Source organism: Hyla sarda, chromosome 4 (assembly GCF_029499605.1).
Source record: "Hyla sarda isolate aHylSar1 chromosome 4, aHylSar1.hap1, whole genome shotgun sequence".
NCBI lineage: Eukaryota > Metazoa > Chordata > Amphibia > Anura > Hylidae > Hyla > Hyla sarda.
Window position 1 is genome coordinate 411,566,862 of NC_079192.1, and position 18,139 is coordinate 411,585,000.

An 18,139-nucleotide genomic window follows, 5' to 3' on the forward strand; every position below is an offset into this window, starting at 1 on the left:
GGAGGACGGGATAAGAGGTTGAGATAGTCGGATGGGATAGGAGGTCAATATAGGAGGAGGGGATAAGAGGACAGGATAGGAGGTCGGGATAGGAGGATGGGATAAGAGGTCGGGTAGGAGGTCGGGGTATGAGGACGGGATATGGGGTTGGGATATGACAACAATATATGAGGACGGGATATGAAATCAAAAGCTTCCTCCTTTGTTTATTTTCCTCCCCAACGAGGTTTAGGAAGGAAAAACCGGGCAACGCTGGGTACTCAGCTAGTTATTCTCTAATAATAGCCTATGCTGCACCATATAAGCAAGTAATAATAATTATCAGAGTGCTTCTTTATGCATAGTAACTTTTTCGTATTCCCCTCCAGGTACCTAAATTACTATTCGCAGACGGTGGACATGTTAGTGGAGCACAGGGTGGTGTCTCCGGCGCAGATCGCTCACTGTGTGGTCTCCAGAGCCATCTTTAGCCTGTGGCAAGAGTTACTCCAAGATGGGAAGGACGAGGTTTATGAGAAGTACTTGTCCCAAGCCAGGAACACTGTCCCCTGCTCCGTTACCTACCCCACAGACACAGGGTGTACCAACGGGGGCAAAAGGGATAGCGGGGCAGAGAGTCAGGAGGCCACCAGCTCCTTTCTGTCTTCTACTCCTGAAGAGGTAAGTGGTGAAGGTCCAGGTGGGAGCCATAATTGTGAAAAAATTTAACTAAATCATTGTAGAATGAACATCGCAACTTTCTTTTTGTTCCAATTTTTTCAAGATCTCTGCTTGCTGTCAGTATATACTTCTATCCAGAGGCTGAACATCTTATACTAAGAGTATACAGTGTAACAAGCCTTGTGCCCGTGATGTTCGGACACGATCGGGACAGGCTATGATATGACGCCTCCTTTTTGTATCTTTAGATTCTCCTTGACGATGCTCTCGACTTCACTGCCGAATTTCTAGATCAGAGTGAAAACCAGAAAAAGTCTTGTCCAGGGGAAGAAGGTGCATCAGAAAATCCACCAGCAGAATAGTGAGTACAGCTCTGGAGTATAATACAGGATATAACTCAGGATCAGTACAGAATAAGTAATGTAATGTATGTACACAGTGACCTCACCAGCAGAATAGTGAGTACAGCTCTGGAGTATAATACAGGATATAACTCAGGATCAGTACAGGATAAGTAATGTAATGTATGTACACAGTGACCTCACCAGCAGAATAGTGAGTGCAGCTCTGGAGTATAATACAGGATATTACTCAGGATCAGTACAGGATAAGTAATGTAATGTATGTACACAGTGACCTCACCAGCAGAATAGTGAGTACAGCTCTGAAGTATAATACAGGATATAACTCAGGATCAGTACAGGATAAGTAATGTAATGTATGTACACAGTGACCTCACCAGCAGAATAGTGAGTACAGCTCTGAAGTTTAATACAAGATATAACTCAGGATCAGTACAGGATAAGTAATGTAATGTATGTACACAGTGACCACACCAGCAGAATAGTGAATACAGCTCTGGAGTATAATACAAGATACAAATCGAGATTTTCCTAGCTTGTGACGGAAAATATAAGTTATGTGAAGACAGGAGGCTCGTATCTTGCATTAATCTTTCTTTCTTTAATGCTCATAGCAGAAATATCATAATGCTAATAACGTATAGAAAAAAACTACAATTCCCAGCAGTCCCCTGTTAACTCCTCCTCTCCTCCCAGCATGCTGGCTCCTATAAAAGGGACTGCTTGTAGATCCTCTTCCTCTTTCTTTATGCAAATTTCTTGATCGCAAACGAACCCTGGAACAGTAGAACGACTCCACTTGGGCTCCTCCCAGCATCCGGCCAACAGGACCGAGATCCATCTGATGCAACAGAACAGAAACTGTCAAGGAACAAGTTCAACAGGAACATCAGTTTCCACAGCGACAGCTATGACAGCGTCTTCTCCATTCAATACCCTGTAAAGAACAGGGTTGGGTAGGGAGGGAAGATACTCGCCTCCTTTCTTCATATAACTTATATTTTCCGTAACAAGCTAGGAAAATCTCGATTTATATATCAGACAGGAGGCTCGTATCTTGCAAGTTTAAAGCTAGATTCCTATACAAAAGTACAGTCATAGACAATCGACAGTTAAAGAACCGATACAGAAACATGTGCCTCCGGTCGGAAATATAAATGGGGGAAAGTCGTCTCCGACGACCAGTCAGCGGCTAACAAGAGATCCGAGAGTGAACCTCCTGAAGTGACCACCTTAGTAACCATAGCACCTCTAGAGGAATGAGCGCCAAACAGGGAAATATCAATTCCCGCCATCTCCATTACTGATCTCACCCACCGAGCTAAAGTAGCCGAGGAGACCGGTAAATGAGGCTGAACATAAGATATTAACAATTGATTGTGACTGAGCGATCGTACGGCCGCTGTCTGTGTCTCGTACAACTGAAGACATCGCATCACACAAAGTTTGGGATGCATCGGAAAATAGGGATAGAAGACTGATTGAAGTCCTGTCTTAGTTCTCCGGACGACTGTAAAACGGACCCCTTCAGGCGAAAATTGTCGCCTAGATATATCAAGGGCCTTGACGTCCGATACCCTCTTAATGGAAACTAAGCATAAAAGAGTAGTTAATTTTAGAGACAGAAGTTTCAAAGACAGCGAATCATTATCTTCCCAAGAGGAAAACATGTCCAACACTCGGGAGACATCCCATGTAGATTGATATCTAGGCCGGGGAGGACATTTAAACTTCACTCCCCTAAGCAGACGGCGCACTAATGGATGCTTACCAACTGGTAAGGAGTCTACTGGACAATGATATGCCGAGATGGCAGATCTGTACACGTTAAGTGAACTATAAGACTTTCCCATCTCAAAAGCGTCCGCTAGGTAGTTCACTATGACTGGAACAGGTGCTTGAACGGGATCAGTTTCCCGTTGATCACACCAGCGAACCGACAGGGCCCATGCAGATTGATATGCCGATCTAGTCCCTGGGGCCCAGGCCAAGGCGAGGAGATCTCTAGCTGATTGTGAAAGATCTCCACCTGTGTTCGGCACCCCGAAACCAACCACGCGAGGAGCGGAAGGTTGCCCTCCAATACCAACGGGTGTAGACCCTTGGACGGATTCGTGAGGAGTTGAGGCGAATGGGGAATCAGCCTGGGGTAATCTACCGACATCCCCAATAGAAGGGGAAACCATGGTTGCGTTGGCCACCAAGGTGTGATCAGAACCACCTTCGCTTTCTGATTCGCTACTTGGAGAAGGACTCTGGTTATCATCGGGAAAGGAGGAAACGCATAATGCGTCCCCTGTGGCCACATCTGGCGGAACGCGTCCACCGCTGATGCTTCCGGGTCCGGTCTCCAACTGTAAAACCGGGGTAACTGACAATTGAGACGAGAGGCAAAGAGGTCCGTGTGTAGTGGACCCCACAGCTCTCGAAGTTGTCGGAAAACAGATCGGTCCAGCGTCCAATCGCTGGAGTCGATCAAGTAGCGGGAATTCCAGTCGGCCACCTCGTTGGATACCCCTGGAATATATTCCGCTATCGGGAAAATGGCTCCGGAGAAGCAGAAATGCCAGAAGTCGGACGCAATGTCCGCCAACATTTTGGATCTCGTGCCACCCAGGCGGTTGATATATTGTACTGCCGCCACATTGTCCATGCGTAATAGTACGCAACAATTGGACTCCCGTGGAAGGAAGCTCCTGAGAGCGAAGAACGCTGCTAGGAGTTCCAGAGCGTTGATATGGAGAAGAGACTCCTCTTCTGACCATATCCCTCCAGTAGCGGGATGCCCGCAGCGAGCTCCCCAACCTTGGCGGCTCGCATCCGATTCTATGATTATGTCCGGGGAAGAGTTGAAAATCGTCCTGCCGTTCCATTCTACGGCGTGACGTAACCACCATTGCAACTCTCGTTTGCATACCGTAAACCCTGACGAAGATGGAGGGTTTTCTGTCGTTGCAGCGCCCGATAGCGGAGAGGGGCCGGAAATATCGCCTGGATAGAAGCCGATAATAAGCCGACGATCCGTGCGATAATCCTCAAAGATGCGCAACCTTTGCGCAATACCGCTCTGATTTCTTTGCGAATCAGCGCCAGTTTGGATTTGGGCAATCGCAGGACAGCCTGTTGGGTGTCCACCGTGAAACCCAAAAATTCCATCTCTTGTGTCGGGTAAAGAACCGACTTCTTGTGATTGATGAGGAAACCTATTTCCTCCAACAACGATACCGTCCATCGACTGTGCAAGGCAGCTTGCGCTTTGGACCGTGGCATAATTAGCAGATCGTCTAGGTAAATTATGAGTCTCACCCCTCTGCTCCGAAGAGCCGCCACCACGGGTTTCATTAGCTTGGTGAAACACCACGGGGCCGATGACAAACCGAATGGAAGGCAAGTAAATTGCCACATGCGGTCTTTCCATAGAAATCGTAGGAATTTCTGGGATGTGGGGTGCATCGGGACCGTGAGGTACACGTCCTTTAAGTCTATTTTTACAAGCCAATCTCCTGGCCACAGAAGATCTCTCAGCAAATGGATCCCCTCCATCTTGAAGTGACGATACGTCACATGCTGATTGAGATCTCTGAGGTTTATCACAGGACGATAGCCGCCATCCTTCTTCTTGAAGAAGAGGTTACTGATAAACCCCGGAGACAGGGGATCTACTTCTTGTACAGCTCCTTTTGCGATGAGGTCTCGTAGTTCCTCGTCTATGAGGGTTACGTTTTGAGCCGAAAACTGGATTGGTTGGGGAATTATGTTTAGTACTGGTAGGGATAGAAATTCTATTATGTATCCCGCTATCTTGTTGAGAACCCAAGCGTCTGCCGTAATCGTGGACCAGACGTGGGTAAAATACATCAGTCTGCCCCCCACTATAGTGTATGAGAGTGTCATAGAGAGGGTACTCACCGGTTGGCGGGTGTGATCTTGGAAATCCACGTCCACCTCGTCCTCTCCAGGGTCGGCCCCGTGGGGGAAAGAACGGAGCCGGTTGGGCAACGGGCAATGCGTACGGCTGTTGTACGGGGTATTGCTGGGCAAGTGGTCTATTATAGGGCCTGAAAGAGGCATTGCGGCCAGCAGATCGGCCTCTTCTTCTGCCGGCTTTACCAAAAACCTTGGCGGGTTGTCCTGCCTTCTTAAGTGAGGATTGAGCCTTATCTAGGCTAGTGAAGAGGCTAACGAATTTATTAATGTCTTTAATAAGATCCTCTCCAAACAGCATGCCTTCGGCCGAAGGACCCGGCTCCTTTTCAGCTAGGTGTGATAATTGCGGTTCTAATTTCATTAGGATAGACCTTCTCCGCTCAATGGAAAAGGATGTGTTCGCACTTCCCAGCATACAAACGGCCCTTTGGGCCCAGCCTCTCAGCTGATCTAAATTGACAGGTTGGGCCGAGGAGGCCGCCTGTTCTGACAGGTTAAGGATTTTGGTCAGTGGTCCTAACATGTCTAAAATCCTATCTTGGATTAGTTTGAATGAACGTTCAATCCCTTTCGTTGCATATTTGCCGGACTTCTTCAGGTACTTGAGGAGTACCAGGTCTATTTCTGGTGTCATTGTCACCTTTTTGGCGACACATGGCCTAGGGCATTCGGCCCTTAATTTGTTTCGATTGGAGCGGTCAAAAGACCTTCTAGTCCAGAATTCTACATATTGCGCGACCTGGGGTAGTGGAGCCCAGTCCCCAGAACGGGGATGTGTGATCGCATCAGGGCTGAAAAATGGTTGCCCTAGTGTATCTAGTATAGGCTCCTTAGGCGTGTCTAGAGTGGCGTCATCATAGTCCGCCATGAGCCCTGCATCTGCGTCCTCAGATTCTTAATCTGCGGTGTTTGCTCCATCCGATTCAGCGGATGAGTCTTCCCCAGAGGTGTCAAATGAATTGGGTTTTGACCGTCTGGCGGTCTTATGCCTCATTGTGATCTCCTTGAGGCCCAAGGGTCGGGTATGTTCTGATGGATGCGGTGCGTGACAGGCCGGGTTGGGTCCTGTCTGGGGCATATTGTTTTCTTCCCCTGCCGGGAAGTCGACATGACCCGATGTATGCTTTCGCTTACAAAGGGCTTTGCCAATAGTAGTTTGGTTCCTAGAAGTAGTGGGTAGAACAGGAACCGTAGTGGCAGTCTGCGCTGCTTGTATGGACTTATTAATAAGATCTTGTATCTGGGCAGGAGACATGAATTGAGAGGCATCCACCTCTACAGCCTGTCCAGCAACTCTAGAATGTGTGTTATCTTCAGACATAATGTTGGTATTATAAGCTACAAGTAGCTAAGGAGAAAGGTATAAGCGGTATCTGATCAGGGAGTATTAGAAAAAATCTAGATATCCGCACAGAGCACAATTGATTCTAGGCAAGTAAGGGTTAAGGTCGCTATAAGACTATAATAAGTCTCCCTAAAGACAAAGCAGCTGCTAGTGTGTCCTGCAGGGGTTCAGCAGACTTACACAGGGAATCTACACAGATCGCAATCGCAATGCTGGCGCCCCTCTCACCGCTCGCACAACTCTGGAGACGGAGAGAGGAGGCGTAGCCCAGCTGCAGTACTGTGATAGGGCGCGTGGTCTGCGACGTCAAAATGACGCCGGCTGCGCGTCCTAAGTCCCTGCTCCCAAACCTCCAAGCCCGCGAAACCGATGACAGCGGCGGGAAACTAGAGGAGGAAGACGGCGCGAAAGCCCGAAAATGGCGTCAGGTGAGCCAGTCGGGATGAAGTAAGAAAAGAGGGAGGAAAGTGAAATAAGAACCGAGGGATCGTACTTTTAGTTGTGCTATCCCAGGTAGGTAGAAAACTAAATAGAAGACAAGTGAGGATGAAAATAAAGGAAATAATGAATTAGTTTTAAGAATATAGATAAGAATATAGGAATACAAAGAATAAAGGAATATAAAGAATATAGGAATATAAAGAATATAGGAATATAAGAATATAAATCACAGATTATACTATAGATACCAAAATAAATTCACAGGTTATACTTATCTTGCTGCCAGAGCAGAAAGAAAGAGGAAGAGGATCTACAAGCAGTCCCTTTTATAGGAGCCAGCATGCTGGGAGGAGAGGAGGAGTTCACAGGGGACTGCTGAGAATTGTAGTTTTTTTCTATACGTTATTAGCATTATGATATTTCTGCTATGAGCATTAAAGAAAGAAAGATTAATGCAAGATACAAGCCTCCTGTCTGATATTTAATTTAGCATCAGTACAGGATAAGTAATGTATTGTATGTACACAGTGATCTCACCAGCAGAATAGTGAGTACAGCTCTGGTGTATAATACAGGATATAACTCAGGATCAGTACAGGATAAGTAATGTAATGTATGTACACAGTGACCTCACCAGCAGAATAGCGAGTACAGCTCTGGAGTATAATACAGGATATAACTCAGGATCAGTACAGGATAAGTAATGTAATGTATATACACAGTGACTTCACCAGCAGAATAGTGAGTGTAGCTGTGGAGTATAATACAGGATATAACTCAGGATCAGTACAGGATAAGTAATGTAATGTATGTACACAGTGATCTCACCAGCAGAATAGTGAGTACAGCTCTGGAGTATAATACAGGATATAACTCAGGATCAGTACAGGATAAGTAATGTAATGTATGTACACAGTGACCTCACCAGCAGAATAGCGAGTACAGCTCTGGGGTATAATACAGGATATAACTCAGGATCAGTACAGGATAAGTAATGTAATGTATGTACACAGTGACCTCACCAGCAGAATAGCGAGTACAGCTCTGGGGTATAATACAGGATATAACTCAGGATCAGTACAGGATAAGTAATGTAATGTATATACACAGTGACTTCACCAGCAGAATAGTGAGTACAGCTCTGGAGTATAATACAGGATGTAATTTAGTTTCTTTTACTTTGCAGTATTCTCAGAGATGTAAGTCCCCCATGGGATAGTCCTGGAGGAGAGAAGAAGCTTCACCAACATGTCTACAATTTTTTGAGAGCCAAATTCTCTTCCTGCACTCAGGTCAGTTTGGCTGTTTATATAAACACACACACACATATATATATATATATATATATATATATATATATATATGCGTAGAATTAATGGTAGAATTAACGTGGTTAGTTTATTCCATGATGTATCACAGACGACGTTTCATCAGCCTCACGCTGGCTTTCTCAAATGGGGCTGGTGAAACGTCGTCTGTGATACATCGTGGAATAAACTACCCATGTTAATTCTACCATTGTGGTGTGCTGCATCTATTTTTCTATTGGATGAAGGAACCAGTGTACTGAGGCTCTGTCATGTGTGCACCCCATATCTGTCTGGACTTGATGCTTGATGTGCTGCTCATATTAGGACATATATATATATATATATATACACAGTACAGACCAAAAGTTTGTAAACAACTCCTCATTCAGAGTTTTCTTTATTTTCATGACTATGAATATTGTAGATTCACACTGAAGGCATCAAAACTATGAATTACCACATGTGGAATTATAGACATAACAAAAAATTTGAAAATCTGTCATATTGTAGGTTCTTCAAAGTAGCCACCTTTTGCTTTGATTACTGCTTTGCACACTCTTGTCATTCTCTTGTTGAGCTTCAAGAGGTAGTCACCTGAAATGGTTTTCACTTCACAGGTGTGCTGGTGTGGAGGAGGAGGTGTGCTGGTGTGGAGGAGGAGGTGTGCTGGTGTGGAGGAGGAGGTGTGCTGGTGTGGAGGAGGAGGTGTGATGGTGTGGAGGAGGAGGTGTGATGGTGTGGAGGAGGAGGAGGTGTGATGGTGTGGAGGAGGTGTGATGGTGTGGAGGAGGAGGTGTGCAGGTGTGGAGGAGGAGGTGTGCTGGTGTGGAGGAGGAGGTGTGGAGGAGGAGGTGTGCTGGTGTGGAGGAGGAGGTGTGCTGGTTTGGAGGAGGAGGTGTGCTGGTGTGGAGGAGGAGGTGTGCTGGTGTGGAGGAGGAGGTGTGATGGTGTGGAGGAGGAGGTGTGATGGTGTGGAGGAGGAGGTGTGATGGTGTGGAGGAGCAGGTGTGGTGGTGTGGAGGAGGAGGTGTGCTGGTGTGGAGGAGGAGGTGTGATGGTGTGGAGGAGGAGGTGTGATGGTGTGGAGGAGGAGGTGTGATGGTGTGGAGGAGGAGGTGTGATGGTGTAGAGGAGGAGGTGTGATGGTGTGGAGGAGGAGGTGTGCTGGTGTGGAGGATGAGAAGGTGTGATGGTGAGGGGGAGGTGTGCTGGTGTGGAGGAGGAGGTGTGATGGTGTGGAGGAGGAGGTGTGCTGGTGTGGAGGAGGAGGTGTGCTGGTGTGGAGGAGGAGGTGTGATGGTGTGGAGGAGGAGGTGTGATGGTGTGGAGGAGGAGGTGTGCTGGTGTGGAGGAGGAGGTGTGATGGTGTGGAGGAGGAGGTGTGATGGTGTGGAGGAGGAGGTGTGATGGTGTGGAGGAGGAGGTGTGATGTGTGGAGGAGGAGGTGTGATGGTGTGGGGGTGGGGGCTTTGCTGGTGACACTGTTGGGGATTTATCCAAAATTGAAGGCATACTGACCCAGCATGGCTACCACAGCATCTTGCAGCGGCTGCTATTCCATCCGGTTTGCGTTTCGTTGCACCATCATTTATTTTCCAACAGGACAATGACCCCAAACATGAGGTGTGATGGTGTGGAGGAGGTGTGATGGTGTGGGGGAGGAGGTGTGATGGTGTGGAGGAGGAGGTGTGCTGGTGTGGAGGAGGAGGTGTGATGGTGTGGAGGAGGAGGTGTGATGGTGTGGAGGAGCAGGTGTGGTGGTGTGGAGGAGGAGGTGTGCTGGTGTGGAGGAGGAGGTGTGATGGTGTGGAGGAGGAGGTGTGATGGTGTGGAGGAGGAGGTGTGATGGTGTGGAGGAGGAGGTGTGATGGTGTGGGGGAGGAGGTGTGATGGTGTGGAGGAGGAGGTGTGATGGTGTAGAGGAGGAGGTGTGATGGTGTGGAGGAGGAGGTGTGCTGGTGTGGAGGATGAGAAGGTGTGATGGTGAGGGGGAGGTGTGCTGGTGTGGAGGAGGAGGTGTGATGGTGTGGAGGAGGAGGTGTGCTGGTGTGGAGGAGGAGGTGTGCTGGTGTGGAGGAGGAGGTGTGATGGTGTGGAGGAGGAGGTGTGATGGTGTGGAGGAGGAGGTGTGCTGGTGTGGAGGAGGAGGTGTGATGGTGTGGAGGAGGAGGTGTGATGGTGTGGAGGAGGAGGTGTGATGGTGTGGAGGAGGAGGTGTGATGTGTGGAGGAGGAGGTGTGATGGTGTGGGGGTGGGGGCTTTGCTGGTGACACTGTTGGGGATTTATCCAAAATTGAAGGCATACTGACCCAGCATGGCTACCACAGCATCTTGCAGCGGCTGCTATTCCATCCGGTTTGCGTTTCGTTGCACCATCATTTATTTTCCAACAGGACAATGACCCCAAACACCTCCAGGCTGTGTAAGGACTATGTGACCAAGAAGGAGAGTGATTGGGTGCGGCCCCAGATGACCTGACCTCCACAGTCACCGGACCTGAACCCAATCCAGATGGTTTGGGGTGAGCTGGACCGCAGAGTGAAGGCAAAAATGGCCAACAAGTGCTAAGCATCATGGGAACTCCTTCAGGACTATTGGAGACCATTTCAGGTGACTACAGCTCATCAAGAGAATCCAAGAGTGTGCGAAGCAGGAATCAAAGCAAAAGGAGCTAGAACCTAGAATATGGCTGGGTTCACACTACGTTTTGTCCCATACGGGAGCGCATACGGCAGGAGGGAGCTAAAACCTCGCGCTCCCGTATGTGACCGTATGCGCTCCCGTATGTCATTCACTTCAATGAGCCGACCGGAGTGAAACGTTCGGTCCGGTCGGCTCATTTTTGCGCCGTATGCGCTTTTACAACCGGACCTAAAACCGTGGTTGACCACAGTTTTAGGTCCGGTTGTAAAAGCGCATACGGCGCAAAAATGAGCCGACCGGACCGAACGTTTCACTCCGGTCGGCTCATTGAAGTGAATGACATACGGAAGCGCATACGGTCACATACGGGAGCGCGAGGTTTTAGCTCCCTCCTGCCGTATGCGCTCCCGTATGGGACAAAACGTAGTGTGGACCCAGCCTATGACAGATTTTCACACTTTTTTGTTATGTCTATAATTCCACATGTGATAATTCATAGTTTTGATGCCTTCAGTGCGAATCTACAATATTCATAGTCACGAGAATAAAGAAAACTCTGAATGAGAAGGTGTCCAGACTTTTGGTCTGTACTGTATATACATACACACACATATATATATATATTTTTTTTAAATATATATATATACGTATATATACTAGCTGAGTACCCGGCGTTGCCCGATTTTTCCTTCCTAATCCTGGTTGGGGAGGAAAATAAACAAAGGAGGAAGCTTTTGACTTCATATCCCGTCCTCATATATTGTTGTCATATCCCAACCCCATATCCTGTCCTCATATCCCGACCTCCTATCCCGTCCTCCTATCTCGACCTCCTATCCCGTCCTCCTATCTCGACCTCCTATCCCATCCTCCTATCTCGACCTCCTATCCCGTCCTCCTATCCCGACCTCCTATCCCGACCTCCTATCTCGACCTCCTATCCCGTCCTCCTATCCCGTCCTCCTATCTCGACCTCCTATCCCGTCCTCCTATCTCGACCTCCTATCCCGACCCGTAATATGTGCACCAGGTATTGAAATATCTCCAGCCGTACGGAAGTTATGGGGGAAGATACATTTCCCATTGATTTGCATGGGACTTTAATAAACAAAAACCCCGATCCTCACAAATGGGGGTAGTTAAGGGTTAAATTAACTATCCTATATTTTAAGTGGACATATAAGTAACATGTGACCAAGTATTATAGAAATATCTCCAGCCGTTTGGAAGTTATGCAGTAACATATATTTCCCATTGACTTGTATAGGACTTTATACATAAACCCCGCCCCTGGCAAATGGGGGTGAGTAAGGGTTAAATCACCTATCCTATGTTTGTTGTTGACATATAAGTAACATGTGGACAAGTTTCATGCTAATATCTTTAGCTGTTTGGACGTGATGCTGGAACATACACACACATTGTGTTATATATATATATATATATATATATATATATATATAGTGTGATCCGTTGGTGAGACAGGTCTCTTTGATAGATAAATATTAATATAACTCGTCTTCACTATTCTCAAGGAGTCTGTCACACAGAACGATTACGAGACGGTTCTTCTAAGATGTACGGAAACCTTCGACGATGAAGACGACCTCTGAGAAGGGTCAAGACGTACGATATTATTTCTGACCCCTGCAATTTCCAGAGTCAACTTACCGAATCTTCCTCGTCCAACCAATATTTTAAAGGGGTTATCCAGGAAAAAAAACTTTTTTTTTTTTATATATCTACTGGCTCCAGAAAGTTTAACAGATTTGTAAATTAAGTCTATTAAAAAAATCTTAATCCTTTCAGTACTGATGAGCTGCTGAAGTTGAGTTGTTCTTTTCTGTCTAAGTGCTCTCTGATGGCACCTGTCTCGGGAACTGTCCAGAGTAGAAGCAAATCCTCTTCTACTCTGTGCAGTTCCCGAGACAGACAGAGATGTCAGCAGAGAGCACTGTTGTCAGACAGAAAAGAACAACTCAACTTCAGAAGCTGATAAGTATTGGAAGGATTAAGATTTTTGATATATAAAAATATATTTTTTTCCCCTGGAATACCCCTTTAAGTTCTTGAAAATCACATTAGGTATATCTGTATCTGGGCTGCCTTTGCAGCTCTCACGGAGGTCACCCAACTTTTCTTGAGCCCTGACTGGACCAAAGGTATGATCTTCCTTTTCCATACTACTATATTACAAGGCAGAAATTTCATAGTGTGTACCCAGCCTAACGACGTTAATTGTGGACTTAACGCCATGTGTGAATCCACCTTTAGGCCATGTTCACACGCCGCAAAATAGGCAGTTTTTTCCTGCCGTAAATGGTAAATTAGTGGTCTCCCAACTGTGGCCCTCCAGATGTTGCAATACTACAACTCCCAGCATGCCCGGACAGCCAACGGCTGTCCGGGCATGCTGGGAGTTGTAGTTTTGCAACATCTGGAGGGCCACAGTTGGGGGACCTATAAAATAGATCAAAATTTTGGTAGAATTCCCTCAGAAATAGTGGTTGAGTTTACCATTGTGTGTTAATTTTTTAATTTTTTTTATTCATTTATTTTTGTTTTTTTGGGCGACATTTACAATATTGCGGCTCGGTTTCTAATTTATACTTATTTATTTGTAAAAAAAAAAAAAAAAAAAAAAAAAAAAAAAGTTTACAGTTTTATTCAGCAGAAAGGGAAATTTCTTTATTTATGTGCAAAAATGTAAAAAAAAAAAAAAGAAAAAAAAAGGTTTTAGAAGGAAATATTTATTAAAAAAGTTCAGAGTTTAATGTAAAAAATTAAAGTTTATATTTTATATTTTGTTATATTATATTTGTTAGATGTTTGTTATTGTTGTATGTTCGTCCTTCCCCCCAACCCAATTAAAAACTGGCAGTGATAATTTTTTTAGAATTATTGGCCATGTCAGTTTTCGGGAAAAAAAAAACAACCAATATGGCCAACCATGACAAGCAGTCACTCTACTTTGCCAGGTTACTGAATGACAATTCTGCCTTGTTGTACTGTGTTAAAGGAGATATCCAGGAATAGAAAAAAAGAGCTAGTTTTTTTTTTTCCCCCAAAAACAGCGCCACTCTCGTCCTCAGGTTGTGTATGGTATTGCAGCTCAATTCAAGTAACTGGAGCTGTTGCAATACCACCAACAACCTGAGGACAGGAGGGACGTCGTTTTAGGAAGAAAGCAGCTATGCTTTTTCTAATTTTCGATAACTCTTTTAAAGTAAAGAGGCTAGAGTGTAATTCCACACACAACCTGAGGGCTGGTGTGGCGCTGTTTTTTGGTAAAAAATTATAATAATAAAAAAATCACTTCTGTTTTTCTAATCCTGTAGTTTGTAACACAGTGTATCAAGTCATAATTGTCATTTAGTATATAGTGCTTTGGTCACACCCTTATTGGTTGTCTCCCAACTTTCCCAGAAGACTGATCGGCAAGAATATCTAATTGTGTAGCGATAGGAAAGTTTTTATAGTAACATAACTAGGCAGATATGACTTTTAGTCTTTCGGGAAAAGTTGAGTAAGACGTTGCATGTTCACCCAGCTTTTCCAAAAACTTGATAGAATTCAGCACTTTTATTTACTGGGGGATCTTTTCCCGATTGGGAGTGGCGGTCTTTGTGAACAATATACATTGTTTACACTGCTGAGCAGGATCTGCTTTTAAAAGTTAAATTAAAATCTATTCATGTCTGAAAATGATGAAATTTGCATTTTATTTTAAAAAAATTATAATCTTTCAGTGGTTTTCAACACCATTTAGCTCTCTGAGAAAGGTGTGGGGGGGGGGGCATGGTGGTAACAGTAAGTCTACAACCTATCATAAATTATATGTGAATCCGATCTAATGTATCTATTCTGATTGGAGCTATTAAAAATGGGGTAATTGAGGATATAGAACGGCTGTTCCTGTGTCTCAAAAATCCTACAAAGTTCTACTCCTGAAGATACATAAAGATCACCTTAAAGGGGTACTCCGAGACCCCCATGATCAGACATCTTATGCCCTATCCTTAGGATAGGGGATAAGATGTCTAGGAGTGGAGTACCCCTTTAAGGAGAAAGACTTTAAGGGATAGACCGCATCCTATTGCAGTTTTTGTGTAACACGTTTGCACTTTTTTTTGGTGTGATCGAGCAGGTGCCTTGGCTCTTTGAAAAGAAAAAAGAAAAAAACACCTTTCTGTCTTCACCCATCTGTGGGAGGAGAGTCAGGAGGCCGCCATACACATTAGTAGGCCGTTCATAGTTGACTGACTTTGTAATGTATGGGAGCTTTTAGATCCTTCATCACTAGCTCCCACTCTCTTTAGGTTCATATAGTATTAACGATCCTGATTGGAAGCAATGCCCTAAAAGGTATCCTTCCATTGGGTGAAATGTAACCTTGGAAACTATGTGGATTTCCCTGCATTTTACTATATAACTAAAAAGACACGTTGGGAGGTTCCACAGAACAGGACCTAAGAATTACCCTTCCACCCCCAGAAGGATACTAAAAAATGTAAAGCTCACAGACAATAAATGGGAGATCCCTAGTGTGTGGGATCATGAAGCTAACGTGAGACTTGTTGCCAAATGTCTCAGAGTTGTGAAGGAAGGGTACGTGGTTAGGTTAGAGGGTTAGATGTCGTAGTCTATTGGAGGTCCTTTACTTGTAGTTATAACACGGCTGCTGATCAAAGGCAGAAATTCTGCAAACTAAAGAAAGGCCTTGAGGTCATCTAGGATCCCTTCTGGTGCCTTGGAAAATTTCACTCCTGACTACTCTTGGCGGCCATCTGTTCTATATAACCTAGTTGTTGGCTTCCAGGTACTCTCCCAAAATTCCACATTCTCTGGAGCACTCAAGCCAAATGAACCTTCAGTTAATTTTGGTGGATCAATGTCCAGATAAAATGTGAGGTATGCGCGATGAGACCTAGACCAAAAGTGACCTAGGCCACTTGTCTCTATCGTCCATACAGATAAGTATAACAGTAGACTTGAATCAGAAGTATTTTCTCCCAAAATGGATGGTTTAATAAACTTCGTACAAGAAGTATCACGGTATTATAGTTACAGACTGGTCACCTGGACACACAGGATAATTGTTATGGCACATTACATCCCTTCGATCACAAGTCAAGAGACCAAGTGTTCGATGATCACATTTCCTCAGTGCCTTCAGAACATGGACCCGAGGCTCCTCCAGCGATTGGCACAGTTGGCATTTGGTCCTAAATATATCCCCTTAAAGAAAGCTTTTTTTCTTCTTAAGAGTCGTCAAGTTCTAATTAGAGGTGTCAACATTAACTGGTCTTAAAGGGACCTCTCCAGTATGGATGACGTCTTGGGGGTCACCCTCTCAGAAGATGAATATGTGGAGGTCTCCTAACCAATCGTGTGCAGCAGAGGACCTGTGTTGCTGCTCATATGAAAACTAACCGTGACAAGACGCTCAGTGAACATCCATGCCATCTGAAGTCTACAATGTTCAGCTTTAAAGTCCTCCAGTGATTATGAAGGCACCCTGAGAAGGTCCCGAGCATACTCGTACTGTGTGTATTGTTCTTGATATAAAGCTCCTTGGCCCTTTGAGAACATTCAGTGGTTAGTTTCTATGTAGCTATTTTGATTGTTGTTCTCATGAATCACAAGAGGTAACTCTCTGGGTTTCGGACAAAAAGGAACATATCGGAGCCAAGAAGAAGTGCAGAATTTTGTGCCGATGCCAAATGGAAGGTCATAGACCTCGTCGACATCGGAACAGTGGTCTTCCATCTCTCCATTGACTTCATTCCATGCAGCTATTCCTCTTTCTTCCTTTGTACCTATCAAGTAATAAGAAAAAAAAAAAACACATGATACTTGAGTCAAAAAAGTCAAGCCTATGTTCTTAGTCTAATAATGCAGTTGAGAAGAAAAGAAACTTCCCTCATTATAGATCCTTCAGATATTAAAGGGGTACTCCGGTTAACCCCTTAAGGACTCAGGGTTTTTCCATTTTTGCACTTTCGTTTTTTCCTCCTTACCTTTTAAAAATCATAACCCTTTAAATTTTCCACCTAAAAATCCATATGATGGCTTATTTTTTGCGTCACCAATTCTACTTTGCAGTGACAGTCATTTTACCCAAAAATTCACGACGAAAAACGGAAAAAAAAAATCATTGTGCGACAAAATCGAAGAAAAAACCCCATTGTGTAACTTTTGGGGGCTTCCGTTTCTACGCAGTGCATATTTCGGTAAAAATGACACCTTATTATTCTGTAGGTCCATACGGTTAAAATGATACCCTACTTATATAGGTTTGATTTTGTCGCACTTCTGGAAAAAATCATAACTACATGCAGGAAAATTTATATGTTTAAAAATGTCATCTTCTGACCCCTATAACTTTTTTATTTTTCCACGTACAGGGCGGTATGAGGGCTCATTTTTTGCGCCGTGAAGTTTTTATCGGTACGATTTTTGTTTTGATCGGACTTTTTGATCACTTTTTAATGGTATAAAAAGTGACAAATACGCTGTTTTGGAATTTGGAATTTTTTTGCGCGTACGCCATTGACCGTGCGATTTAATTAACAATATATTTTTATAGTTCGGACATTTACGCACACGGCGATACCACATGTTTATTTTTATTTATACTGTTTAATTTTTTTATGGGAAAAGGGGGGCGATTCAAACTTTTATTAGGGAAGGGGTTAAATGACCTTTATTAACACGTTTTTTTTACTTTTTTTTTGCAGTGTTATAGGTCCTATAGGGACCTATAACACTGCACACACTGATCTCCTATGCTGATCACTGGCGTGTATTAACACGCCTGTGATCAGCGTTATCGGCGCTTGACTGCTCCTTCCTGGATCTCAAGCACGGAGCAGTCATTCGTCGATCGGACACCGAGGAGGCAGGTAAGGCCCCTCCTGGTCTCCTGCAAGCTGTTCGGGACGCCGCGATTTCACTGCGGCGGTCCCGAACAGCCCGACTGACTAGCCGGGATACCTTAACTTTCGCTTTAGAAGCGGCGGTCAGCTTTGACTGCCGCTTCTAAAGGGTTAATACCGCACATTGCGGCGATCGGCGATGTGTGGTATTAGCCGCGGGTCCCGGCCGTTGAGGAGCGCCGGGACCGACACGATGTGATGCGGGGTTGCAGCGCGACCCCGCTTCATATCGCGGGAGCCGGCGCAGGACGTAAATATACGTCCTGCGTCGTTAAAGGGTTAAAACCCTTTTTTTTCCCATATCAACTGGCTTTAGAAAGTTAAACAGATTTGCTAATTACTTCTAGTAAAAAAGATCTTAATCCGTCCAGTACTAATCAGCTGCTGTATGCTCCAGAGGAAGTGGAGTTATTCTTTCTGTCACGAGCACAGTGCTCTCTGCTGACACCTCTGTCTGTGTCAGGAACTGTCCAGAGTAGGAGCAAATCCCCATAGCAAACCAATCCTGCTCTG

General features: G+C 45.0%; 2 protein-coding genes across 15 annotated transcripts in view; one reads left to right on the forward strand and one right to left on the reverse strand.

The window, feature by feature from the left end:
* STRA8 (stimulated by retinoic acid 8) overlaps positions 1–13,045 on the forward strand; it is a 24,174-nt gene extending 11,129 nt beyond the window's left edge. For all 4 annotated transcript variants that reach the window (XM_056569533.1, XM_056569532.1, XM_056569536.1 and 1 more), the window contains 4 exons: positions 369–660; positions 909–1,021; positions 7,922–8,027; positions 12,224–13,045. In XM_056569533.1, the coding sequence (XP_056425508.1) occupies positions 369–660; positions 909–1,021; positions 7,922–8,027; positions 12,224–12,301 (589 nt within the window). In that variant the 3' untranslated portion in view covers positions 12,302–13,045. The remainder of the gene's footprint in view (positions 1–368; positions 661–908; positions 1,022–7,921; positions 8,028–12,223) is intronic.
* Positions 13,046–15,181: 2,136 nt separating this feature from the next.
* The window catches only part of LOC130267662 (solute carrier family 23 member 2-like), a 42,225-nt gene continuing 39,267 nt past the window's right edge, over positions 15,182–18,139 (reverse strand). For all 11 annotated transcript variants that reach the window (XM_056517730.1, XM_056517726.1, XM_056517727.1 and 8 more), the window contains exon 12: positions 15,182–16,507. In XM_056517730.1, the coding sequence (XP_056373705.1) occupies positions 16,281–16,507 (227 nt within the window). In that variant the 3' untranslated portion in view covers positions 15,182–16,280. The remainder of the gene's footprint in view (positions 16,508–18,139) is intronic.